General features: G+C 53.4%; 1 protein-coding gene across 3 annotated transcripts in view; it reads left to right on the forward strand.

Annotated features, from left to right (window-relative positions):
- Positions 1-284: 284 nt before the first annotated feature.
- Positions 285-26,412, forward strand: part of TMEM63A (transmembrane protein 63A) — a 32,707-nt gene continuing 6,579 nt past the window's right edge. The window contains exons 1-18 of one of the 3 annotated variants that reach the window (XM_032621962.1): positions 304-430; positions 3,578-3,754; positions 5,410-5,765; positions 8,371-8,450; positions 10,377-10,440; positions 11,394-11,431; positions 15,081-15,223; positions 15,952-16,003; positions 16,420-16,528; positions 17,317-17,387; positions 19,360-19,440; positions 19,627-19,750; positions 19,843-19,976; positions 21,227-21,364; positions 22,784-22,937; positions 24,966-25,072; positions 25,215-25,301; positions 25,761-25,823. In XM_032621962.1, coding sequence (XP_032477853.1) covers positions 5,580-5,765; positions 8,371-8,450; positions 10,377-10,440; positions 11,394-11,431; positions 15,081-15,223; positions 15,952-16,003; positions 16,420-16,528; positions 17,317-17,387; positions 19,360-19,440; positions 19,627-19,750; positions 19,843-19,976; positions 21,227-21,364; positions 22,784-22,937; positions 24,966-25,072; positions 25,215-25,301; positions 25,761-25,823 — 1,631 coding nt within the window. In that variant the 5' untranslated portion in view covers positions 304-430; positions 3,578-3,754; positions 5,410-5,579. Of the gene's footprint in view, positions 431-3,577; positions 3,755-5,409; positions 5,766-8,370; positions 8,451-10,376; positions 10,441-11,393; positions 11,432-15,080; positions 15,224-15,951; positions 16,004-16,419; positions 16,529-17,316; positions 17,388-19,359; positions 19,441-19,626; positions 19,751-19,842; positions 19,977-21,226; positions 21,365-22,783; positions 22,938-24,965; positions 25,073-25,214; positions 25,302-25,760; positions 25,824-26,412 lie in introns of all 3 variants that reach the window. The other 2 variants (XM_032621952.1, XM_032621970.1) reach the window with 2 other exon arrangements.

The raw sequence follows: 26,412 nt of genomic DNA on the forward strand, positions 1-26,412 counted from the left end.
CCCCGGACGCGACCACCCTGTGCTAGGCCCGGGGCTCCCCGAGGTGCCGGGACAAGGGGGACGCGCCGGGGGCTGGGGAGAGGAATTAGCCGTGGCGGCGCCTTCCTCCGTCCCAGGATGCGAGCCGGCCCGGCCGGGGCCTGCAGAACATTAGGAGGAGCTGCGCGGGCTGAGCAGCCGCCCGGGGGCCAAACCAGGGCGGAGGATCGCCGAGGGGCGCACGGTCCGGGGAGCGGGAGCCGGCGGCAGCGCAGACGCCTGCCTCGCCGAAGCTGCAAATTAAGCAAGCAGTGGGCGCGGGTCTGCGCATGTGCACGAGTGCCGGAGTTTCACTTTGTAACTTTTAAGTAGTCTGGACGCCGCCCCGCCCGGCCAGGTGGAGCCAGACAACCTCCCCGGGCCGCGCCGGGCCGCAGCGCCGCCGCCGCAGGTAAAGGGGAAGAAGCGTTGGGAGGGGGGAATGTCGCCCTCCGCCTTTCCTGGGACGTGCAGGACCTGGGGTCTACGTCAGAGTGCCATGTCTAGTGTCCGGTTCCGGGGTGCGGCCCTCCGGCCTCCGCAGCCCCGACTCCGGAGCAGGGGTGACCGGGTGGGTGGGAGGAGAAGGTCCGTCCCTGGGCCCCGCAGACCCCGCGCCCCTCTTCCAGCGCCGCGCCTCTCCACTTCCTAACGACTTTTCGGGATTTCCCCCTCCAAGGCTCCAACTTTTCGCTTTTATGGCTGATCCCTTTCTCTTCCCACCCCTCTCTTTGGGGGTTTGTCAGCTGGTGTCGACCTCCCAGCCTAACCCGGAGCGCAGGCTGGGGGCCCTTCCTTCTCCGACTCTGCGAGGTGGGCCTGGGAAGGGGCCAGGCATCTGAGTCACCTGCTGCTGGGAAGGTAGAAAGCACCTTGGGGCTGCTCCCCGGTGACTGCTCCCTGCAGCCCTGGTGGAGTCCTGAGGAGGGAAGCTGGGGGTTTGGGGAGGGGTGGGGAGGGCGAGGAGAGCTCTGCCAGGAAACCCAAAACGCAGCGGTGCCAGTACCTGATAAGCCCGGCCACCTGAGACTCTGGCATGGCCTCTGTCTTTCAGCTCAGGCGGTGTCCTGAAGGGCAGCAGGCCACAGCGGTACACAGAATGACCCGCCAGCTTCCTTCCACGCTGAAGTTGTGTGGCTGTGTCCCAGCCCCACAGCATGCAGGGTTTGAGGTTAAGCCGGTGGACTGTGCTCACCACTCCAGGCCCAGTGCGTACAAGGCGGCATCCTGGGGTCTTTCTCAGGCCCTGGCTCCTGCAGGGCTGTGGACAGTCGTTGGCAAGAAGGAAAGACTCCAGGTCGTTGCTTATTGGAGAAACGACCCGTATTTCCCTTCTCCCTTCTGCACGCCCATTGTCTTTCTACCTTCTCCCCTCCTCTGACAGCTGTCAGGTAGTCCTGAGTCTGCTTCTGCATTGAGGTGGATGTGTACAGAAGCAGAGGCCTCCTTTTGCCTTCATTCACCTCTTGTTTGTTTAGTTTGGGGGCAAAGGTCTCCCTTGGCTGTTCACTGGGCTGTAACAGGAGAAATATCAGATGGGGTCCTGCTACTCCTAATGTTGTCTTTCCCACTGTCTGGAGAGGCGACAAAATAAGAGGAGGTTTTGAGTGCCCACGAAGGCTCAGTGCTTTATGGACATTGCCTCTCACCAGCCCTGCAGGAGAGATGTCATTGTGCCCATTTTATGGAGAAGGAAGCCAGATCGCAGAGTGCTTAAGCCACTTGTCTAAAGGCACGTGGTGCTGAGACCCTGACTCCAGAGCCTGCTCAGGTGACTGCCGGCTGCCCCCGCCTCCCACTGCAGCCAGACCCTGTGCCGTTTCCTTGGCGCTCCAGGGCTTGCATCTGTGGAGGTAAATGGTTGTCCAGGTTCCTGGGCCCTGTCTGGTGGGGCTTTAAGGAGAGGTTTGCAACCTGCCATCTAGAACATCAGAGTCACCTCCTGTGGCAGAAGGCCTGGAGCTGCTTTTCATCCTCACAAGGTCGGAAAATTTGGTGATGATAAAAATACCCTGAATTTGCAAGAGCTGACGATGCTCACAGGCTTCCCGCAGCGTTGTGTTGCCACTCCTGGCAGGGCAGGCGTAGAGATCTTCAGGTGTGCTACAGGGGCCAGCAGCTACCAGCTCAGGTGGGCAGGGGGTTAGCATTGGTGGCTGACTTCTTTGGCAGTTTTGGGACCAGCCATGGCATCGAGCTCTCAGTCTCACTGGCCACAACCAGACTGTATGGTGTGTGTGGGCTGAACTTTGTGTTGGGGCCTGAGTCATCTGCTCACCTGGCGCCTGGGCCTCAGAAGTATATCTTGCCTTTCCTGAATGAGGTGCTGAGCAGAGAGCTCTCTGGAAGGCACGGATAAGACTAGGCATTCGCACATGCATATCTGACAAACATGGGATGAGTGAACATTGCCAGGCAGGGCGCCTTTGGCCACAGGGCCTACTTGGTGGTTTGGCCCCTGCCCAGCACTGCCAATCTTTTGCCCGCTGAGCTAGCTCTCTCCTGGTCACCACCAGCTGAGTTCCCTTCTCTCCCCGTCCTGTTACTTCCGAGCCTGGCGGGGCCACCCTGTGGTGCGTGTGTTTCCAGCTGCCCTCTCAGAGCGTGCCCGTTTGGGAGGATGCAGGGGGCTGGCCCTGGAGGGACCGTCATGGTTCAGCAGAATCTGGACTTTCCATGGGTAACAGACTGCAACTAAGCAGAAAGTTCTGAGAGAGAATGCGGGCCCCCAAAGCTGTGCCCTCACCTGGAGGGGGAAGGCAAGACAGGCCACCTCTGGGGAGCCCTGAGGTTCCATCCCAGGCTGGTGGGACTTGATGGCTGACCTCACTGAGTCCTTCTTATCAAACCTTGTCAAACCACCCAGGGGAGCCTGTTTGACTTAGAGGCGTGACTGGGGCTGAAGGGGGGAGAGGAGCCTAGGTACCTGCTTCCCACGGGGCCTCTGCTCTCCCAAAGCTCAACACAAAGCAGCATTGGGGAGGCTCATCCTGCCCCAGCACCACTGCAGTAGCTGCCCCTTTCCAGGGACAATGCTCCCTCTGTGACCATTTTATGGGGGTGGTTTTTTTCTTTCCACTTCACTTTTCAAGCCTTCCTTGTTTGTTCTGCTGCATTCCTTTTTCCTGATTCTAGCCTTTGGGGGCCCTGGGGAAGCCTCTTGGGGCCTATATGAGGTCCTGGACTCAGCCTTCCTGGAGCCCACAGCTGCCAGTACTTCTGTGGGGGGAGGTCCACTGCCCTGGCTTCAGTAGGGCCTTGAGCCGTTGGACAAGAAGGGGCAGGCTGGACCCTCAGGTGATGCTGGGGAAGAGAGAGGAGAGAGGAGCAGGGCAGCACAGAGGAGCGTGGACCCTCCGTAGTGCTAGGAGTCTGGGGAGAGAGCCGGGGCCGGAGAGAGCGCATTGGAGAGAACCACAGGCTCCGCACAAGCGTTTGAGTTCCGACACATTGGGGCACGTGTGAGTGCAGGGGCAGTGTGCTGCAGGGTTTCAGACCAGAAGCCCTGAACTGGAAGAGGGCAGCTCCCACGTGACTCTGACTGTCTGTGTTCCTTCAGGGAAGTCTGTAAAGGCTGGTGCCCCATGCCCCCAGTCAGGACAGCCCTGCAGGAAATAAGTGGCGGACCTGAGGCAGCTTGGGAGGGTGGCCAGGGCTGCCACTGCCTTTGCTAGAGCCTGCATCAACTGAGGTCCTCTCCAAGGCGTTCATCCACACTTCCTTCCCCTGGCATCTGGTAAGTGCGGGGGACAGGAAGGAGGGGCGGGCCTTTGCCAATCAGTGTCAGGCTGGGCCTTCCGCTGGGGTGGTGCCAGGGGGTGGGGTTTAAAGGAGGGAAGCTAAGACCATCTGTCTGCCCGAGGCAGCTTTTGTGGCTCTGCCATCACATCCTCCGGCCATTGCCCAGTCTCTTGTAGGGATGAGAGAGTGACTTGGCCTTCTGAGGAGTCCTCCCATGCCCTTGACCTGCCACCTCCCCCCACCCACCCTGCACTTCCTGTCGTGTGTGTGTGTGTGTGTGTGTGTGTGAGACTGTCCCCAACCCAGCCGTCCCAGGGGCCAGAATTGGGAATCACCTTCCCCCAACACACATCCTGCCAGTATTACCGCGTAGTCCAAATATCTGTCTGTTCTCTGTACCTCCTCTTCTTGTCCCCAAGATTTTTGTCCCTCTAACAGGTAGAAAGACCAGACTTAGCCGAAGTCCCCTGGGAATCTAGGTTAACCAGATTTAAGGAGGTGGGACCTTGAGAGGAAGGTGTTGCTGAGCATTTCTCCAGGCTCTTCAGCCACAGACAGTGTGAAAAGCAGGCCAGAACTTGGCTACTAACTCTGGGGCCTTTGGTGTTTGGAGATTTCCATTAGTTTCACCTGGGTTACCAGGCTCCTCGAAGGAAAAGTCAACAACCAGCCTGGAGCGATATTTGCTTTGGAAATGCTGGACCTTCCACTAAGGCTAGGGGTGTAGGAATGAGAGGGCAGAGCCTGGGGAGTGCTCCAGCGGTGCACGGTGGGCGACTCAAGGGTCCTTGAGGAGGCCTGGGATCCCATCCTCCTCACCCTAGACCACCCCCTTTTGCCTTCTCTGTCTCCTCTCCGCTACCCCTTTCCTGGCTTTTAATCTCTCACTAAACTAACCCATGTGTGTAGCCGGCTGCAGAGGGAGTGTGGCGTAGTGGAAAGAGAGCTGGCGTCTGGGACCCAGGAGGCTGGGCCTGAGACCCAGTTCTGCCCCCACCACCTCCTTAATCTTAATCTCTGAGCCTCGGTTTCCAAGTGTATGGAGTGGGCCTGTCTCTGAGGCCCCGGCCTGACATCCTATGAACTCTTGTCTGTGGCTCAGATGATCAAGAGTTGTTGGGCTTCCCTGGTGGCGCAGTGGCTGAGAGTCCGCCTGCCGATGCAGGGGACACGGGTTCGTGCCCCGGTCCGGGAGGATCCCACGTGCCGCGGAGCGGCTGGGCCTGTGAGCCATGGCCGCTGAGTCTGCGCGTCCAGAGCCTGTGCTCCAGAGCCTGTGCTCCACAGTGGGAGAGGCCACAGCAGTGAGAGGCCCACGTACCGCAAAAAAAAAAAAAAAAAAAAAAAAAAAAAAGAGTTGTTGCACTTGGACACTCTTCCTCCTCCTCTGTTGATTCCTGTGCCCTGCCTGGTCTCCCCTGCCTGCCCTCCGGACCTCCCAGGGTCCCGCTGCAGGAATGACTTCCCGGCAGTCGTCCCTGAGGCTGGAGGAACTTGGCACCCCTTAGGCAGGCACCACAGCAGCTCCTGTCCTCCCCTGTCCTCCTGTTCACCCCCGCTGGGGAGGCGGCCAGCTGTGTCCTGGGTGAGCCATCCACCCGGTGCATCTGACCCTCCGGGCTGTTCCCACAATGGAGCTATTCTCTGTAGGCTCTGCCGGGCGCTCGGGGCCAGTGTCTGCCTCTCCCCGATCCCTGTGCCCCACCAGCCCCTGGAGGAGACACCCACCCTTGGCTCTGCCAGCGCTGGCTGGGGAAACCACGGGAGAGTTGGAGCCCTGACCCTCCGCCGGGTCCCATTCTCCAGGGAGGACCAGCACGATGACTGACTCCCCATTCCTGGAGCTGTGGCAATCCAGGGCAGTGGCCATCCGCCAGCGGCTGGGCATCGGGGACCAGCCCAATGACTCCTACTGCTACAACTCGGCCAAAAACAGCACCGTGCTCCAGGGGGTCACCTTCGGTGGCATCCCCACTGTCCTCTTCATAGACGTCAGCTGCTTCCTGGTGAGACTCCTTGGGAATCGTGTCAGTTCTTTGTTTGTTTAACCTCCATCCCCCAACTCCCCACCACCCCAGGGCTTTCTGGGAAACTCAGGTGAGGAGCCAGCAGACATCCCTGGGTTGAAGTTCTAGCTCCGCTACTTCGCAGCTCTGTAACCTTGGGCGTGTTACATAGCTCGTTGAGGCCTCAGGTTTTTGCTCTATAAATGGAGGTAATAATTTTTACCTCGAAGATTCTGGGACAAGATTAAATAAGGCAATGTATGTAAAGAATACACATTACGATTCTTTTGATTATTACCATTGTTACCGAGTTATCAGCCTGTCACGTGTCTAAGGCCCCTGGGAAGGGTCAGTCCACAGGGATGAGAGATGTGAATGAGCATTACAGCAGCTGCAATTCCCAGTTTATAAATGTCACACCCCTGTTCCCCACTGGGGTCCCTGGGCCTTTAGAGGATCAGACGAGAAAAGGAGAAAACCTGGGAAAGGCGAGATCGGTGCCGGCCCTCATAGGTGGCCTTTCTTTAGTTCAGACCTCCTTGTTCCCAAAGACCGCCCCCCCCCCACCCAGTTTGAAATATGCCGTATTCTCCCCTAGACTGGCTCAGACATGCTAGGTGAGATTTACTGGGGCTCAGGGGCACCTTCTTTGGACAAGTGCCCATGGGATGGTTGGTCCCTCTTGTCACCTTCTCTTCCCACGTAGTGGAGGCCATCTGATTAAACAGGGTAAGAGGGGCTGGAGGGAGTAGACCCCTTGGACTGCTTTGGGCCAGAGGTTAGGTGGGGGCCTGGGGGAGGGGGGTTAGGGTAGCCCGAGGGCCCCCGTCCCTGAAGGAGGCGAGTATCCAACCCAAGTTTGCTTGGGGGGAAAAATGTTCACAGGAAGAGGGAAAGGGAGTCCTAACTCCTCTTTGCATTTTCCTCCCAAGGATTAAAGTCTAAATTGTTGCCTTAGACTTTTGTGACATTTGTTGGTCCTCTAAGGGCAGATGTGGGAACCCGTGTGCTACTCATGTTGCGTTTACGAAAAAGGGCTCTTTAAGTGCCGAATAACCCACGTCCTGGAGCCAAAACCCATTTGTAGGTTGAGAACAGTCACATCTACCAGCCTTGGTTGGGAGGAGGGAGTAGGCAGGAGAGTGGTGATGGATTTGAAGGTTGGTGGGATTCATGGAGGAGGGTGGCCCTAGAGCTGTGATCCATCCAGCGTCTCCAGGGAGGGGAGGGTCTGGGCCAAGGAGAGAAGTCCGGAGAGGCAGGCTGGGGTGGGTATGTCTTGGTTGAGAAGAAAGAGTAGCTCTCCAGTGGAGCGTGCTGGTGGGGGTGGATTTGTATTGCAGGAAGTTACGGGGATTGGGGGTGGGGTGGAGGAAGGGACCCACCAAAGAGCCAGAGGGGCCTGGAGGAGAGAGGTGCGTGGGAAATGTCCACACCGCTCGAGCCAAGGGAGCAACAGCCAGGGCAGAGGGCAGGCACTTGCCAAGCTGCCTTCATGTTTATCCGACAGCAGGACTCACCTGCCTTTGAAAATATATCACCAGCTTCCAGATTCACCTTGAGAAAATTCTGCTGGAACTCAGCCCCTCTGGGGTCCAAAACCCACATTCAAAGTGAATCAGTTATACATATACATATGTTCCCATATCTCCTCCCTCTCGCGTCTCCCTCCCTCCCACTCTCCCTATCCCACCCCTCTAGGTGGTCACAAACCACCGAGCTGATCTCCCTGTGCTATGCGGCTGCTTCCCACTAGCTATCTATTTTACGCAAAACCCACATTTAAAACCACAGTTCCTGACTAGGGCAGGCAGGGATATACTGATTAAAACTCTGAGCCCTGAAGGGAGGGAACCTGTCCAGGGAGGGGAGACAGGCAGGAGCAAGACAGAGGACCTGCAAAGGTGGACACGGAGGGAGCGAGGAGACAGTCTAGAATCGACAGACTTTTAGAGCGGAAAGGGGGTTAGTCTTGAGTCCAGCGCCTCGCGTTGCTGTTGGGCACACAGGCCTGCCGAGGGCCCCGCATGCTCTGCGCCAGGTGTCCCCAGGGCTTGCCTCCAGGAGAACCAAACTCAAGATGAAGATCTGACCACTTCTGGCTCAGCTTCCAGGAGCTCTGCTACCTCTATTCTGTAATGAAAAATGCAGCTCTATGTAAAGTGAAGGAGGGAGCTGGTCCCCAGGGCTGCTGTGAGGGCCTTCCTGCTCAGGAGACCCTGCAGGCAAACCAGGGCTGAGGAAAGCTGTGGCTGTCAGGGCTGCCTTGAGACTAAAAGAGCAGGACCTGAGTGCTTGACTAGGGGGCTGCCGGGGCAAGCTCCGTGTCAGTGTTGACAGCCTCTGTGGCTTGGGCACAGGGGACAGGAGCTGGTGAAGGGGGTGAGCACGGCATTGAGCCCTTGAGCTGTGTGGCCTTGGGCAGCTCCGTGCCTTCTCTGGCCCTTTTAGCCCTCCTGAGTCCGGGGACGGGGCGGGGGGGGGCGGGGGTGGGGGGGCGGGGGGGTTGTTGGGGGAGGGGCGGGCTTTGCCCCTAAGACAATTGCCCCTAATTAGAAGCCATCCAATATGCTTTTACAAGACCTGATTTCTTTTCTACTTTTAGTTTTTAATATTGGTATTTTCCATCATAAGAAGAAACTTCTGGGATTATGGCCGCATTGCCCTGGTGTCAGAAGCAAACAGGTAAAAAAGACTCATTACGTCAAGCGTCTGTGTGTGTGTGAGAGAGAGAGACAGAGACAGAGACAGAGACAGAGGCTGGGATGGGGCTGGGGGCTTGTGAAGCCCACCAGGCACAGCCCACACATGATGTTCGTGTCAGATTGTGTTCATTAGTGTGTCTGCCAGGCCTGTACCAGAAACTGTTCTCTCTGCTCTTCACCACAGACCTGTGAGATTAGCCTTGGTACCTTCTTGGTGGCGGTAAGAACACCATTGCCCATACACCCAGCTTTCCCCTGGGGCTTGGAGCTGGCTCGCTGTGAGCCAGCTGCTTCGGGCTACGGAAGAAATCTAGTTGCCTTAGATACTTAAGGCTTTCATCATCCGCTCAGGAGGACGCCAGCTTGCTTTCTCGCCTTGGACATTTTCAAGTGTATCTTCTTTGAGGTTAATTAGTTCGGGGCTGGGGATGAGGCGAGCTGGATTGAGAAGGGCAGCAGGGCCGTAGGTGAGCTGCTCCTCTCCTCTGGGTCAGGGTCAGCCAGCGGCCCTAATCCGCCCGCTTCGGACGCTCTGTCACACAGCACAGACTGCCTTGGCCAGGACTCACGTCCTTCCGCCTCCACCCTGGGCTCTCTACGCATGTCACCTGCAAGGGGGAGAATGAGTTTCAGGTTTGCACAACTGGAATTTCCAGCTCCAACTAGCTGTCCCTCACCCCAGGATCTTGTGCCAGATGCAGTAACAGGAAGCGACTGGGGAAACAGAGACTGGCCCGGGCTGCCCCGCCCAGGCCTCCCCAGGGGCTCCGCAGGCAGACCCCCACTCTTGTTCCTCAGGGGGTTCCCGTGTTGAAATGCGGTCTGTGCAGGAGGGCGATGGGGGTGTCTGTAAATGCACCTTCTTTCCCCACAGTCTCCACCCTGGTGTTTGTGGAAGCCCAAGGGTATTAACCTTGGGGTAAGGTGCTGGGGCCTCTGCTTCAGCTGTGTGCCAGCCTTGGACTGTTTGGGGGGAAGCGTTTGAAACACCTGGTGCATTTTTGGCACCTTCACTCCTAGGAGGGCTGAGTACTACAACAGACTAGAGCACCTGGAAGTCAGGAGCCTCCACACTTCCGTGGCTGTGTCATCTTGGTCAGGACGCTGAGCTCGTTGGGTTGTTTCCTCTTGCCTCTTCTTGCCCATAGGGTTACCACGAAGGTCGATTGAGGCAGTTCTCCGGAAAGGCTTTGAAAGTTGAGCTTCACCAGGCCTTATGCCATGAGAAGTGGGATGGTGAAGCCGGGAGTAGGAAAACAGAGAGAAAAGCAAAACGTTAGCATATTGCAAACACCCCAAATTCACAGTGCACGGGGTGTTTTTATGGGTTACTCAGAAGAAAGGATCTGCCCAAATTAGCAATGTAAAATGCCCCAGTTCATCAAGTCTAAAATGCCCATCTTTGGCATTTTCTCATCTATGAAACTGAGTGCAACTTATTATCGATGGTGATCATGGTTAATTGACAGCATCCTTTACTCCTTAGTGGTTCAAAAAATAATTGTGCCCTTTACAACCAGTGGTGTCTTAGATTTGATAAAATACAGTATTTATTCCAAGTTTTATTTGCTATATTGGGAAATATATTGTAAACAGGCAACACTTTGAAGTCACTTTACGTAGACCAGTCTCAGGGCTGAGGTTCAAGGGTGTGGAGCACAGGATGGCCCACTGATACCCTGACCCCCTGATACTCATCCCACGTAACACAGAGTTTGACGTCTCACCAAACCTTGGAATGGTCGATGCCCTTGCCTATATTTTTCACACGGTGAGTTATATTTTGTCCCAGCCGCCGAGCGCTAGTAGCTTCGGTCCTGAGCTCTAAGAGGCAGCGAGATACTAGACATAAGTTTTTAGACCTTTTAAAAGGATTATCTGCCATTTTTCCCTTTTGTGTTTCTAGTGAGTCCAGATTCCAGAGACTGTCCTCTTCCTCCTCAGGGCAGCAGGACTTTGAAAGCGAGCTGGTTGGTATTTAAGGGGCAGGTATGGTTGTGGCTGCGGGATGGGGGCTCGCAAGGATGGGCAGTAATGAATTGGCAGGGAGAGGGCGGTGGTATTCCTGCTGAGCCGCTAACTCTGTACCCTTGACCTTGAGTGGCACATGCTGGTGAGAGCTCTTCTCTGCTTTGACAAAGACACCTGACCTTGGGAAATACCACAGCAAAGATGGCAGCCGCGTGATCCAGGATCGTGAGACTTTGATTAATTCTCAGGCACCTGGCTGCAGCTCTTGTCTGTGTTATCGTACTTAACGGCTTTGTGTGACAGTTAATTATTGACTTGCTTGCTAGCTTGTGAGCCAGCTGTGGGCAGGAACCAAATCTTATCCAGCCCTGTTCCCCACCTCCTGACACCCAGTAGGTGCTAAGTGACTGTCAAATGAATGACGAGCAAATATTTGTTTTTCCCGGCCGGTAGTCCAGCTTTAAGGGGTATCAAGTTGAAGAGATACGATGGACACTAAAACCCATGAAACCCTTTCCCTCTCTAAACCCCGCCCCAGGGAACTGTCCAGTTGAGTGGGCTTGGGTTCCTTGCTTTTGTCTTGCATCTCATTCAGTCATCTTGAAACAAACAGAAGCGCCCCCGTCAGCTTCTCCAGAGCGGCCTTGAACTTTCGTCAGCTCTCCATTCAAGTTGCACCATTTGACCCAGGAGCCTGTATAATTCCACAAACTGTCAAAACTTGAGAGACGTTCACAGGATCTCCAGGCACAAGATGCATGTGACAGAGGACTGGGAACACGCCGACTCTGTCGCGTTTGGACAACAGGGTTGCTTTGCTGAATCTGGGACAAAAGCACTGCTTTTTTATAAAACGGGAGGTTAGGTGGTTGTTTAAAGTCAAAGATGATGATTATGTCTGCCTCCGAAAAACAGAGATTGTTGGAAGCTAATCCCTGTTCTCCGTTTCCAGGGATGCTGCCCCTGGCTGACTGCAGTCTTCCGCCTGCAGTGAGTACAGCGCGGGTGGCCGGAGGTGTCTTTGTCTGGGTGGGTTTGTTTGGGTGTTCGGCCAGTCAGCAGGAGAGAGCCAAGGTGCCTGATCCTGAGCTGGAGTCTCTCAGATACTTTTCAGTTCAGACCCAAAGCTATACTTGGGGGCTGAGAATAAAGGTGGCCCGGGGAGCCCCCGTGCAAGCTCATTAAAGCTAATTTTTTGCTTTAGGCAGGAATCATATCTGCGTACTATTTAACACGGATATATTTGGATGGAAGCTCTTCTAGGCAGCGTCATGTCTTTGAATTAGTGAAAAGTGGAGAAATAATGTTTGCTTAATATGTTCAGCTCACGTGGTTAGAAGTTTTCTTTTTTTTCTTAAAACCTGGGCCCCTTGGAGAGAAATCCTGAAAGAGGCGCTTGGTGATTATAAGCCAGTTAGTCCCCTTGCATGTGGTGGCAGTGCCAAGCTGCGAGTCTCAGCTCTGCTGCCTGCGGCCGTATTGCATCCTATCTGAGAAACCGCCGTTGTAAGACGCACAGCACCGAGAATGAGAAAATGCTTCCCATTATGCTGTGATTGGCTATGATCCCAGGGTGCCCCCCATTTCAGAGGTGTTGAAATATGGAAATGCCATCTTAGAAGTGATGAAACGTGACAGTTCTAGGACATTGGGTAAGTCCCTCTCTCTGGGCTTCAGTTTCCCCAACTATAAAAGCAGGCTGAGAATAACACCTGCTCTGTCTAGTTCAAATGCATTCACACGCGTGAGCGTGTTGTGAACAGTCCAGGCTGGTGAGAGTTGTTCCCAGGGGAACTGGCAGAAGGCATTTTGTGCAGAAGAAACCAGTGAACTCTGGTCTGGAGTAGGAGGGGAGGTTTCTGGGAGGGAGGAGGGGACAGAGGTGGGAGAGGTAGGTTTGCCTGCCTCGCCCTTCCCTGCCCACTCCAAAATCATGTCAGCGTTTCCTCCAGGTGTTGGAAGTCATGCATATTCTGTGCAACAATCCATCACGTACAGAACAGAATTCATAGGAAGAAATTTTAAGTCACCCCTACCCCTACCTCTGAAGGATGCCCTCGGCATGTTTCCCTCTGCTCAGCCACTGCCCATGGCACCGCTGGTTGGGACTTAGGCCATTCCCCTACCCGGGGCTGTGCCCCCGACTCTCTGCCTCGATCGGGTGGGGCAAAGCCAGAAACTTTGACTCATCATCTTCACGTTAACTAGCAAAGGCTGCTGACGGTTTGCACCGCAGTCCATACCCACTGTTTCTATCACTCCATGTCCCCTTCCTGCCCTCTCTGCGAGGACCTCACTTCTCATTGAGTGAGGCCATACCCATACAGTTGCGTATTCTGCTTTGTCATTTTAATGCTGTATCAGACATATTTTTCCATTTCAACTCCCACTGTTTTTTCTCTTCTGTTCCTGCCACAGAAAGGACTACCCTTTGACTGTTTTTAAGGCTGCAATTAATTTTTTTTTTATTTCGCGGTACGCGGGCCTCTCACTGTTGTGTCCTCTCCCACTGTGGAGCACAGGCTCCAGACGCGCAGCCTCAGTGGCCATGGCTCACGGGCCCAGCTGCTCCGCGGCATGTGGGATCTTCCGGGACCGGGGCACGAACCCGTGTCCCCTGCATCAGCAGGCGGACTCTCAACCACTGCGCCACCAGCGAAGCCCTGCAATTAAATTTTAACAGCTGCTCACGCCCAGCGTTACAACTGACATTTTTTTTTTTTTGCGGTATGTGGACCTCTCACTGTTGTGGCCTCTCCCATTGCGGAGCACAGGCTCCGGACGCGCAGGCTCAGCGGCCATGGCTCACGGGCCCAGCCGCTCCGCGCGGCATGTGGGATCTTCCCAGACCGGGGCACGAACCTGTGTCCCCGCATCGGCAGGTGGACTCTCAACCACTGCGCCACCAGGGAAGCCCACAACTGACATTTAAAGAGGCCTCTCAGTTTCCTTCCAAATTGCCTTTCCCAGCAAAATAGGGAAATTCGAGGTGTATCTCAAGAAAAAATTGTTGATGAAAATTACTCACTTATTGGTTTTATTTTTTTTAAATATTTATTTATTTCTTAGTTGCGGCATGCGGGATCTTTTTAGTTGCGGCGTGCACGTGGGATCTAGTTCCCCGACCGGGGATCGAACCCCGGCCCCCTGCACTGGGAACATGGAGTCTTACCCACTGGCCCACCAGGGAAATCCCACTTATGGGTTTTAATCTTCACCAGTGTTTGTTTAGTAAGCACGTACTGTGGCAAAGTATATGCATTTTGGTCGTGTATTCAGAAGTGAAAACAGTGTAGTCAGTGGTAGAGCTTTGTCCTCCAGGTAAGCAGTAAAAAAGGGTAACATTAGCAAGCGTACTGCGAGCATCCACCCGGCACCAGGCGCGGCGTTGGGCCTGGATCCTCACTGCCTCCTGTGCACCTGCTGAGTGACCAGCTAGCTAGCGGGTCGTAGCCTCCCTGCTTTAGGTCCCAGCCTCAGGTGGGTGCCGTGACCCTCTCTGGAGGCAGCTGAGCTGGAGTCCACCGTGGTCTGTCTGTCTGGCTGCAGAGCCCTCGCGCCACACCTTTCACACCTGCCTTTTGATGCTGTGGCCCTTGCTTCCCTGAGCTCTTTCTTCCCAGTGCAGGGCTTTCCCTGTCTTCTGGAAGCAGGATCCTCAGGGTAGCTCCCTGTCAGGAGAATAGGCAAACAGGAGACACCCCCCTCCCCTTCTCCCTCTGTAGCATGGAAGTCTGGCTGTCAGAACCCAGAATTTTCTGGGTCTCCAAATGATCTGGAGCCTCCAAATACAGCACTGAGGGTGGGAAAGGGTGGAGCAGGTCGCCCCCCGCCTCTGGGGCCACAGCAGGGACACAGGGAAGAGGCAGGGCCAGCGGGATGGACTGAGCCTTAGAATGTTTAAAGCAGTAGCTCCAGGGACTTCCCTGGTGGCCCAGTGGTTAAAACTCTGCGCTCCCAATGCAGGGGGCCCGGGTTCAATCTCTGGTCAGGGAACTAGATCCCGCGTGCCACAACTAAAAGATCCCACACGCGGCAACTAAAGATCCCGCATGCCGCAATGAAGGTCCGCACGCGGTAACGAAGATCCCACACGCCTCAACGAAGACCAGCACAGCCAAATAAATAGATAAATATTCAAAGATAAATAAAATAAAGCAGGGACTCCACCTCTGTCTCCCAGTTTCCCTGAGGAGGAGATGGGAGAAAGGGCGGGAGCCATGATCCTGGACACACACAGCTTTGCTCAGGAGATTCTCACCTCTTATCAGTGGCTTTGCTTGTCCACAGGTGCAGGAAAGGGATGAGGGATAATTTTATTTACACACAAACGTGGGCACAGATGTTTCTAGAGACCTAAAGCGGAGCAGTGGCAGCTTCCTTCATCCAGGAGTGTGGGGCGAGGGCTGAGAGCTCCAGGCTCTGGAGTTCATGTCATAGCTCTGCTGTTACAGGCTGGATGTTTGTAAAAGTTAATGTGCTTTTTCTGTACCTGTTTCCTCATATTTAAAAAAGTGGAGATCAAATTGGGACCTACCTCACGGACGGTCATGAGGGTTAAATGAGATCATCCATGCAAGGCCCAAAGGGCCCAGCCTGTTACCACTACTCACTAGGATTCCATGTGTGTCTTGGCCAGAGATGACCAGATCCTGGAGTGGTGTGGGGAGGACGCCATCCACTACCTGTCGTTCCAGAAACACATCATCTTCCTGCTGGTGGTGGTCAGCTTCTTGTCTCTGTGTGTCATCCTGCCCGTCAACCTCTCGGGGAGCTTGCTGGGTAAGGACTCCTCATCTTGCCTGAGTTGGGCCCAGGCAGAGCAGCAGACCTGGGGAAAGGGCCTCATTGTGGTGGATCAGAACCCCAGGATTCATGCTCAAATTCAGATGTGAGAAGGTCTCAGGGTGACTTTCTGAACTTTTCCATCTGCTTAAAGATCTGGAGAAGAATCCACCCCAAACCTGGGCCAAGAGCTGGGGCCCCTAATATCTAAGTAGGAGGAAGACCCCAAGACTGATCAGGGGCTTTCAGAGTGTGTTTTGTAGTTTCCTGCCCCCACCCAAATCAGGAGGCCACAAGTAGTGGATCCAGAAGATGTCTGTGACGCTCAAAGTGAAAATCAGAGCGCGGCGTTCTAGTTCCAAGCACCCACAGGAATCCAGCGTCCCCATCATGAATCCACCTCTTACGCCCAGTGATTCCCAGCCTTGGTTTTGGGAACAGCTTAGGGTGTTTCTAGATTTCTCAAGGAATGCCACAAGACTCTCAAAGCAAGATGAATTCAGATTTTGACTTTACCCACCTGGTAGGTTGAGAAGTTGCCAGAAGCATCTTGGAGCAAAGCAGAGGCCTTGGTTGGTGTAGCTCTGAAAAGACCGGATACAGTCCTCTGACTTCTCGGACATCTCATGGTGCTGCTTCTCAGAGCTCCACAAACCAAGGCTGTGCTGTCCCCCTCCCACTTCCCTAGTGTGACCCTGCAACTGAGTATCTGTGCTTCTCTGCAGACAAAGACCCTTACAGCTTTGGGAGGACGACCATCGCAAACCTACAGACTGAGTGAGTTCGAAGTTGGGGGGTGTGAGACTGCTGATGGGTGAGACCAAGGAGAGGGCGGATTCTGGAGCCCGGGATAAGCCAGAGGTCGTCCAAAGTGAGCGAGTTAATGTCTGAAAGCCTTTTTGCCACTAGTACCCGCTGCTGGGCTATGGGCATGGACACGCCCCAGGCCGCCGTTGTTTTGCTGCGGGTTTTAGGAAACACAGAGGGCCCCGTGGAGCTGGGGTTCATTAGTCAGGACGGCGCCCTCTCTAAAGGGCACTGGCCACTCAACCTCTGTTGGAGGAATCTGTTGTGATGAAGCCTTTGACACTCAGCTCAGTGCCATGAGGGTAACCAAGCCCAGCAACGCACCCTCACTCCCTGCCTGGGAGCCCAGCCCTGATGGCAGGTGGTGTCCCTCCCCTCCCCCGCAGCAACGACCTCCTCTGGCTGCACACCATCTTCGCTATCCTTTACCTCGTCCTCACTGTGGGCTTCATGCGGCACCACACCCAGTCCATCAAGTACAAAGAGGAGAACCTGGTGAGTGAGGGGTGGTGGGGGGCTGGGCACGTGCTGGGGAGGGTCTCAGGCGGGAGCTGGGGAGGAGTGGCACCAGGCTTATTCCCCAGCACCGCGATGGCAGTGAGGGTAAGGAGGGGCCTCAGGCTTGCAAATGTGTGCTCAGAATCGGCATTAAAATTTTTTTCTGGTAGATTGTTTTAGGATTTGGCTATTTCCCCCCATTTTGCCAACTAGCCTTTAGATTTGTGGGGTTTGGGCGTGTAGTTACTGATTCTAAGTAACTTCCAAGAAGTTTGAATTGAGAGCAGCTCCCTCTCTCATTGCTGCCCATAACTTGATGGGGGGAGAGGGAGTTTCTGTTACTTGGTTCCAGGCCTGGGTCCTCCTCTGATCTGCTGTGTGACCTCGTTTGAGTCACTTCCCCTTTCTGGGTTCTTTCTCAGTCTCTTGTCATGCAAAGGAGGCTCATTGAAATTGCTTTGGAAATGTATTTTTTTTTTTTTTGGCCACGCTGCGTGGCATGCGGGATCTTAGGTCCCCGACCAGGGATCGAACCCGTGCCCCGTGCAGTGGAAGCGCAGAGCCCTAACCACTGGACCGCCAGGGAGTTCCCTGGAAATTTATTCTTGACTGCCTAGAAGAAGACGCTATGTAAAGGAGAGACTTCAAGGCTCTGTCAGGCCGGGAAGGCAAGCACCTGAGCCTCTGAGTCCCCACCGTCTTCCTTGAGGAGGCTTGAACAGGGTGTCCCCCTGGCAGACTGGCTTGCCCTGTTGACTTTTCTCCCTGGTGTGTTTCTCCGGCAGGTGAGGCGGACCCTGTTCATCACAGGACTCTCCAGAGACGCGAAGAAGGAGACTGTGGAGAGCCACTTCCGGTGAGCAGGGCCGCTTCCACTGGGAGGGAAGGGGAGAGAGACCCTAGGAGGACCTGGCCCAGCCACAGAGCCGCGGATGCTGCTCTGGGCAGGCTCTCCTGGGGCTGTGAGGGCCTGGGCTGGGGCGGCACGTCCTCTGCCGGCAGCCACGGCTGCCCACGTGAACGCAGTAGCCAGAATACAGGCCAGGGTGTGGGGCAGATAAACATCTTGAGAGCTCAGGGGCAGAGAAAAAGATTCATAGAAACAACACACCCACACATTCCCCGCAAACAAAAAAAAAAGAAAAGGATTCACCCTGGGCTTCTCAGCGTCAGCTTTGCAGAGTAAGAGATGCCCGAGAGACAGCAGTCTTGGAGGCGGGGAGGGACCTGGGCCCCGCTCTGCATTTCGTGGTTCATTCTTCTGCTCAGCACGTGTCTCTTGAGTGAGCACTCCGGGTCCGGAGCCCTGTCCTCAGCAGAACCTCCTTTCCAGCAGCCTCCTCTGAGCACCTGCACCGGGGATACCTGCAGGTGGAGGCTAGAGGAAGGGCCTTCCTGTGAGAAGGAAATTGTGTGTACGGTGCGATGAATGCAGGGCATCTCATGGAGCTTCAGGAAAGGGGATGGTCGGGGGAGAGCAGGCCGGGAAGGCTCCCAGGACCCTGGGCTGGCGGACTTGAACCTGGGCTAGGGAGCTGAGGTTTCAGCCTGTATTCATTCCTCATCAGTAGTCATTAATTTGTAGTATGGATTAGGGGTTGGCTATGGCTTGGCTTTGCACTAGTTATGAAGAACACTCGCTAAGCAAATTAGTATAAACAGAATTGCAAAATGAATGTTTAAAATTTATTGACTAACCTCTCTTTTAGAAACTCTAGGTATTTTAGAGATATTTTTCTATATGTAAACATTGGGTACTGGAATCATTTTTCCCTATTCCTTGAAACAACAGCTCCCCAAAGTTTCCTGTTAAGCAACATTTGGAAACAGTAGCTCCACTTAATATATTACCTTAAAGAGAAAAAAAAGTCCTCTCATTCCCATTACAAACACTGAATCACACTTTCTCCCATTTCAGGCAGCCCTTTTAGTGAACACTGCTGCAATCCATGGGGACTGATGTGTGAATTTGCCTTGTAAAAGGGATACTTACACCATTGTTCTCTTCCGCAAAGCTCCTAATGGGACCTGAAATTGTCTGCCTGACATGTCTATGGGCTGTGTCTCTCTCTCTCACTAAAATGTAAACTTATCCAGGCTCCATCCCAGTGCCTAGCAAGTAGTAGGTGGGGATTTACATGGTTCAGGAATGCCCAGGAGTTGCACATAGGATCTTGCGTGTATGGTGAGGGAGCATCGTACGCTGGGTACAGTCATGGGCCCTGGAGCTGGGCCGCCTGGATTCACTTCCTGGCTCAGACACTCACTAGCTGTGTGATCTTGGGCACAAGTCATTTTACCTCTCCGACACATATTGTCCTCATCTGTAAAATGGGGACACAAACCTCACAGGTTACGGCGAGGATCAAATAAGTTAATGCATTTACTGGGCTGAGGGTCCTTTGCTTTCATGAGACCAAAAAGGTCTGTGATCTTCAAAAAGGTCACAAACTGAATAGGATTTCAGTGATGGTCCAGAGTAGAAATGACCTAGAGCAAACAATAAATTTACTCCTTTGCATGGGTAGAGGAGGGAATGAATAGTGTTATTTTTTTTCTTCAGGAGAAGTACTGACTGATTTAAAGCCAAGTGGGTATAAACTTGTCAGTTTCAGGCAGTTACTTTCATGCTATTTAAGAGGACCTCTTTGTATTAAGTTTCAAAATTTCCCCCTTTGGTAAAAGACAAAGAGGAAAGAGGTCTCCCCTGGCACAGAAATGAGCAGTGTAATTGCTCTGCCACCCCTGGAGTCTTGGGGGGTCTCTCCTGCCTGGGGGGTTCTCTTTTCCAATGGCTATCTTTTGCTTCTGATCTGCCCTGGGCACAGGGACGCGTATCCCACGTGTGAAGTGGTGGAGGTCCAGCTGTGCTACAACGTGGCCAAGCTGATTTACCTGTGCAGGGAGAGGTAAGGGAGGGCTGGCAGGGTGGGCGGGCGTGGGCTGAGCTGGCCTGCACCTTTCTGACTCCTTCCCTCTGAGATGCCATCCTCCTTCCTTGCTGGCCTCGGATCCCCTAGGGAGGAAAGGAGGGGAGTGGCTCTGTGAGTCACACCACAGGATTGCGAGTCTGAAATTTGTCCCTCCCACTGCAGAAAAAAGACAGAGAAGAGCCTGACCTATTACACAAACCTGCAGATGAAGACAGGCCAGCAGACCTTCATCAACCCCAAGCCCTGCGGCCAGTTCTGCTGCTGTGAAGTGAAGGGGTGTGAGTGGGTGAGGGCCCACACCCCCCGGGAACGTGGGCGCTGGGTCCCCCGAGACCTGCACAGGGCCGTGTCATCACAAGGGGATGTGTCCTCTGGTAGGAGGACGCCATCGCCTACTACACGCGCATGAAGGACAGGCTGACGGAGAGGATCACAGAAGAGGAATGCAGGGTCCAGGACCAGCCCCTGGGAATGGCCTTCGTTACCTTCCAGGAAAAGTCCATGGCCACCTAGTGAGTGTGGGTATGCATGTTCCTTGTCTGCCTCCAGCTAAATTGCTGTCCCTCTTGGATAGAGACGGTACTGCTGAACCGCCACTGCTGGGATTTGTTTGTAGCATTTCCATGTCCTTCTGCCGGTGTGGCTGGGATTGGGGGCAGCCATCCACACCCACTCCCTTGGGGAGCCTGGCCGATGTTTGTGTGACAGCTGGGCATGGGTGATTCCAGCTGAGCCCCTCTTGGGTTGATATGGCCTTACCCCACTGCCGGGCTCTCACCAGCTGCCCCAGGGATCCCATTGCCTCTATGAGCCAGCATTTCACCAGGTGGGGTGGATGCCACCCTCTTTCATGTACCCACTCTGGAACCACAGGTCTTCCTTCTGTGCGTGGCCTTCCCATCTCCCTACAAATGAACTGCTGTGGGGGAATACCTCTGGGCACTCCAGGAGTGGCATGAGCTCTAGCTCCTAAAACGCTCTCATGCCTGGGATCTCCATGTCGTCTCGCCTCGGGGGCAGCAGGGGATGGGGTCGGTAGAGGGAGACGGAAAGGAGTTGGCCCAGCAAATGCTCCTTCCCCTGCCTTCCCTGCTTTGTGCATCGTGAACCCTGGGAACAGACTCCTGGCTGTGCCTTGCAGACTCTCAAGTGAGGCTGGGGTGGGGACGAGGCCAGTGGAAAGAGGAAGAGTGTTCTGAGACAGGAGTAGGGGTGCTGGTGGGTTCTTTGTGGGAGACTAAAGAGGGAAGGAGTGGAGAGGGTGGGGGTGGGAGTCCTAGGGAGGGGCATCTTGGAGTCGTAGTTGATGTGGTCTAATGCTGCTATGGGGCCTGGGAAGAGGTGAGGGAGTGGAAAAGTGAGGCCCCGGGCCTGGCAGCGGGATGTCCAGCTTCATGGGCAGGGCAGAGGGGGGCCGCAAGGAGGAACCCTATGTTGGGGCAATGCCAACAGCATGGGAGCTGGGGTCAGCCAGACAGGGTGCAAAACCTAACTCTGAGAGCCTCAGTTTCCTCATCTGTAAAATAGGAATGGTAATCCCCGGCTTAGAGGGTTGTCCTGAGGATTCAGCAAAATTCTGCACATAATGTGCTAAGAAGGGCATCTCTTTCATAGCACTAATTATAGCATAAGTATAATAAACTAATAATAAAGCAAAGGTCCTGTGCCATGGGGCTCCCACTCTCACACGGTCCTGTTTGCTGTGTGGGTACGTGGTACCCCGAGGGGTCTGGACCCTGGCCATTTCTACATTTCCTGGCAGCATCCTGAAGGACTTCAACGCCTGCAAGTGTCAGGGCCTTCAGTGCAAAAGTGACCCGCAGCCATCCTCCCACAGCAGAGAGCTCTGCATCTCCAAGTGGACGGTCAGCTTCGCCGCTTACCCCGAAGACATCTGCTGGTGAGCCCCCAGGCCGGCAAGGGGCGGGAATGGGGCCTGGGAGCCCTGCAGGGCTGCCCAAGTCACCTGGAAGCACAGGTGTGACCTGGCACCCAGAGAGACACTCATACTCTCCTGCACCCCTCTGGGCAGGGGGTGGGAGGTGTGATGGGGGTGGGTGGTGTGTCCACAGCCAGGACTTCACTCCATTGTTTCTCCCCCGTATCAGCAGTGTCTGGTAGGATTATAATGGGAGCAATGTATGTAATTTTAAGTTTCCTTTTAGCCACATTAAAAAAAGTAAAAGAAACTGGGGAGTTCCCTGGTTGCCTAGTGGTTAGGATTTCAGGCTTTCACGGCCATGGCCCAGGTTCAATCCCTGGTCAAGGAACTGAGATCCTGCAAGGTGCACGGTGAGGCCAAAAAACACAAAAAAAAAAACCACAACAACAAAACAGGTCTTAAAAAAAAAGAAAAAAAAAAAGAAACTGTTAAAATTAACTTTAATAAGAGTTCTCCCTCTGTATCTAAAATATTATCATTTAAATATGTAATCAGTTTTTCTTAATTGAAATGTTTTACAGTCTCCTTTTCATACGTAGCGTCTTTGAGATCCAGCGTGTATGTGCCACTTCTGGCCCATCTCTGTTTGGACCAGCCACATTTCAACACACAGTAGCCTGCTGTGGCTCGAGGCTGCTGTAACAGACAGTGCAGCCCTGGGTTAGGTGCCAGCCGCCTCTCTAGCCTGGGCCACAAGCTGGTGAGCTGAGCTGTGTCCACAGGAGCCTTAAGCACAATGCCGAGGGTGAGGACAGCCCCACAGAGGCCCCAGCATGGCTCGCCATCCGGCCTGGCCTCGGTTCCTGGTCCAGAGCAGGGTCTGGGCGCTCATCTCCACCGGGCTGTACTTCAGCCCCTGGCAGTTCTGCTCTTTGGTTCACTGAGCTTTCTAAACTTGGGACTGGTTTGTCGGTCTGCTCCTGGTGGGGTGAGAAGCCAGGGCGGGTTCCAGCTGCGCCTTTTGCTTTTGTCCCCCGCCTCCCTCCAGCTCACACCACAGCTCACGGCCCCGTGGGGAGTCACGTGTCTTTAGTGTGTCTGAAAAATGCCATGTTGCAGCCTTGTTTGGTCTGCTGGGGGGCTCATGGCATCTCTCCGAATAGGTTCTGGCTCCCAGACCCTAGCTGCAGATAACCTGTTTTCCCTCTGAGCTCCTAGGGACCCCAAATTCGACCTTCCTATAGCTGAAGGTCAGTGCAGGACACTTGGCCTGTGCTCCCAAGGTCAAGATGGGCCCTCAGCCAGAGCACTCAGTCTAGTCTCTTGCCCTGCCTAAATTTGACCTTCTGACTCACCCAAGCCGTGGGCACTGTAGGTGTCATAGGTGGCCAGAGCCTGAGAGATAAACCTCCAAGGCCTGTGTCCTCCCCTCTGCAGGAAGAACCTCTCTATCCAGGGCCTCCGCTGGTGGTTCCAATGGCTGGGCATCAACTTCACTCTCTTCTTGGGGCTGTTTTTCCTGACCACGCCCTCCATCATCCTGTCCACCATGGACAAGTTCAACGTCACCAAACCCATCCACGCGCTAAATGTGAGTGACCACTCTGCAGGGCCTCTGCCAAGAGGGCATGGCGGGTGCGGGAGGAATGAGACCAAGAGCCGTGGGGGCCACTGAAGCAAGAGGCCATGTCACTCGGCTCATGTGCTTTGAAGCCCCTGAGCAGGCATGGCCACGTTTATTACAATGTCTTTATAGTAACGTTATGTAGACATACGTGTGTGTATATACTTTATGTATACATGTATGTGTATGTATATGTGTGTGTCTATGTGTTGACCATAGAGACATAGATACAGTGGAATCAATCTAAATGTTCAACAGTAGGGGTAAAATTAGGAGTTGAATGAGGTGTATTCAGTCTGACAGACTATTAAGCATCCATTAAAAAATTGTATAGACTTTGTGGCAGACATGGGGTTTTACGATAAAAGCAGAATATGAAATTATCTCTCAGCAACGGTTATAGTGATCTGCCAGTGATGTGTGTGCAGGATGGCTGCTACGGGGAGTGGGTAGCAAAGAATGCAAAGCGCTTCTCTGATTGGGGTGGCAGGGTCATGAATCAATTTTTCTTTTTATATTTCAGTTTCTGATACTCCTGTTGTAAAGTTCCTTATTCTAGATAGGTAATGAATGATTTTTAAGGATCTTAGATGAATTGATAACAGCTGGGGGGCCTGAGGGCCTGGTCCTCGCTCTGCCATTCCCTAGCTGATGAATTCTGAGCCTTGGTTTTTCCTCTAAAAACTGGCTTTGTCCTCTGTAACACTCTGCTATGTTATACCCATGGGGCCGTTGTGATGATCGAATGACTCAATAGATAATAAAAAATATGTAAGTTTTGTTTAGATTTAAAGCATCTACATGTTTATTCCTTTGCCAGTCTTTTGATGTATGGTCAAGGCCTGTTCTTTTGAGGAAGGATCTGCTGACTGGATTTCCCCTTTGTGTATTTTACATAAAACACACGCTTATTTCATTGTTTGTGATTCTAGCTTTGCTTTCTCACAGTCAAGCAAGAACTTAAAGATACTTGCAAAGCCGTTCAAAGTATAGAACCCTCCTAGATTTCATTTCCCTTGGTCTTTTACAGTTAATTCACTCCCATCTAATTCAGCAGCGTTTTTGAGAAATTGGCCTTTATCAAGTCTTTCCGATGTACCCAACTTAGTTTTCAAAGAAATCTCTCTATTGCTATGCTCATTTTATCAGGGAAGGTAATAAGTTAATCGAACCATGTAATTGCAATAACAAGTACAACAGGCATAGATGAGACTGGGAACAATCACGAAGCAGTTCTGGGAAGCTACGACTGGGCCAGGTGGCTGGGGAAGGGCCCTGGCCGTCAGTGCTCTGTCTTCCTTTGCCGTCCGTCATTGGCTTTCTATAGGGAATGGAGGAGGTTATCTCTCTGGTCAGTAAGACAAGTGGAGTTCAGTTGTATGTGAAGTTGCATTCTTCACTCTAAATAGCTATACAGGGACTTCCCTGGCGGTCCAGTGGTTAAGACTCTGTGCTTCCACTGCAGGGGGTACAGGTTCGCTCCCTGGTGGGGGAACTAAAATCCCAAATGTCACATAGCGTGGCCAAAAATCTTTTTTAAATAAAAATAAGAAAAATAAAGCACTGGGGCTTCCCTGGTGGCGCAGTGGTTGAGAGTCCGCCTGCCAACGCAGGGGACACGGGTTCGTGCCCCGGTCCGGGAGGATCCCACATGCCGTGGAGCGGCTGGGCCCGTGAGCCATGGCCGCTGGGCCTGCGTGTCCGGAGCCTGTGCTCCGCAACGGGAGAGGCCACAGCAGTAAGAGGCCCGTGTACCACAAAAAAAAAAAAAAAAAGAAAGAAAGAAAGAAAGAAAAAGAAAAATAAAGCACTGTACAAATGTCAGGTGCTGTTATTGTCTTTCAGCCAACATTATCTACCCTGTACCAGGTACAATGTTGCTTCTGGGGGACAAAAGTGACCAAAATCCCAGAGGTCACTGAGTCACCATGCCAACAGGTCATGGCCCAAAGCCCCCAGGGCTCACAGCTCTCTCTGCTGTGGACTGTTTTCTAGGACCCCATCATCAGCCAGTTCTTCCCAACCCTCCTCCTGTGGTCCTTCTCAGCCCTGCTGCCCACCGTCGTTTACTACTCTACGCTGCTGGAGTCTCACTGGACCAAGTGAGTTCCCTGGGGCTCGCCCCTGAGGTGGGTGTCTCTGATGCCCCCTCCCCGCCAGCGCGATGGGCATACAGCCGGGGCCTTACTGGGGACGCCCGGTGCATCTGAGGGACTGTGACGGCTCACCTCTGACTTCCTGCAGGTCAGGGGAAAACCGAATCATGATGACCAAGGTCTACATATTCTTGATCTTCATGGTGCTGATTCTGCCCTCCCTGGGCCTCACCAGGTACATATTACCACCTCCTGCTCTCAATTCAGAACCAGGGTCACAACAGAGAACACTGTCCTCAAGAAAATGCAGATGCTCTGGGAGTGGTTGCAGATTCCTGACGACATTTGAACCTGTCACACTCACTTGGCATACAATTGTGCTGGCCCACTGATTCTTCCAGAGATATGATCTTTCTGCCTTAAAAAAAAAAAAAAGCTTGAAAATGAAACTTACCATGGACCTTCCACTTAGGGAGAGGGTCTAATCATGGCTTTGGTTATTTTGAGGAAGGAAGTTTCTGTTAAAGCAGGCCCTGATGAGTTATGGTATAAGTAGCATCTTAGAGAACCAGGGTAGATCTTGAGATCTGGCCTTTTTTTAAAAAAAAAAAAACAGCAGAAGAAAATGAAAACATATGCAGTGATCACATGGACCGTTGGAAATAAGTTCTTATGGGATTCATTCTTCTTTCAGTTTGGATTTTTTCTTCCGGTGGCTCTTTGATAAAACTTCCTCGGAGGCCTCTGTCAGGTTGGAGTAAGTATCAGCCACGCTGAGTTTCGGAGCCACGTCCCCCAGGGGCTGGGGCTGCAGTGTGGGGAGGGTTGTCTGTCCTTCAGGGCCTGTGGACTCCCCGCACCACTACAGGTTCCTGGCGGGGCTGCACCGGGGGAACTGACCCACTTTGTGCTACAAGTGTAGAAATGTGGTTAATCTTTTAGGTTGAAACTCAATTAGTGGCGTTCTCATTCATTCTCTGAAACTTACTTACTGAGAACCGGACCGCCTGGGGAGAAGGAACTGCTGGGTCTCAGTGGTGCCAGGGAAGGGGGAAGGAGAATAATAATTAACACTGCAACCAGAATGACTGTCTGGTCCAGGATTAGTTTTGCTAGGAGAGAGGAGTTGAACTTATTTCTAATGTGTGTCCTCGTTAGTATTTTCAACTTGTACCGAACCCACTTAATAGTAATAGCTGTTATTTAAGAAGATGCCATGCTAAATGCTTGATTCTTTCCTTCATTTACTCTTTAAACAAGCTACGAGTCAGAAATTGGACTATTTCCATTTTACAGATGAGACTGGGGCCCAGACGTGCTGAAGAAAAAAAGGCTACCCAGCTAGT

The sequence above is a fragment of the Phocoena sinus genome, chromosome 1 (assembly GCF_008692025.1).
Source record: "Phocoena sinus isolate mPhoSin1 chromosome 1, mPhoSin1.pri, whole genome shotgun sequence".
NCBI lineage: Eukaryota > Metazoa > Chordata > Mammalia > Artiodactyla > Phocoenidae > Phocoena > Phocoena sinus.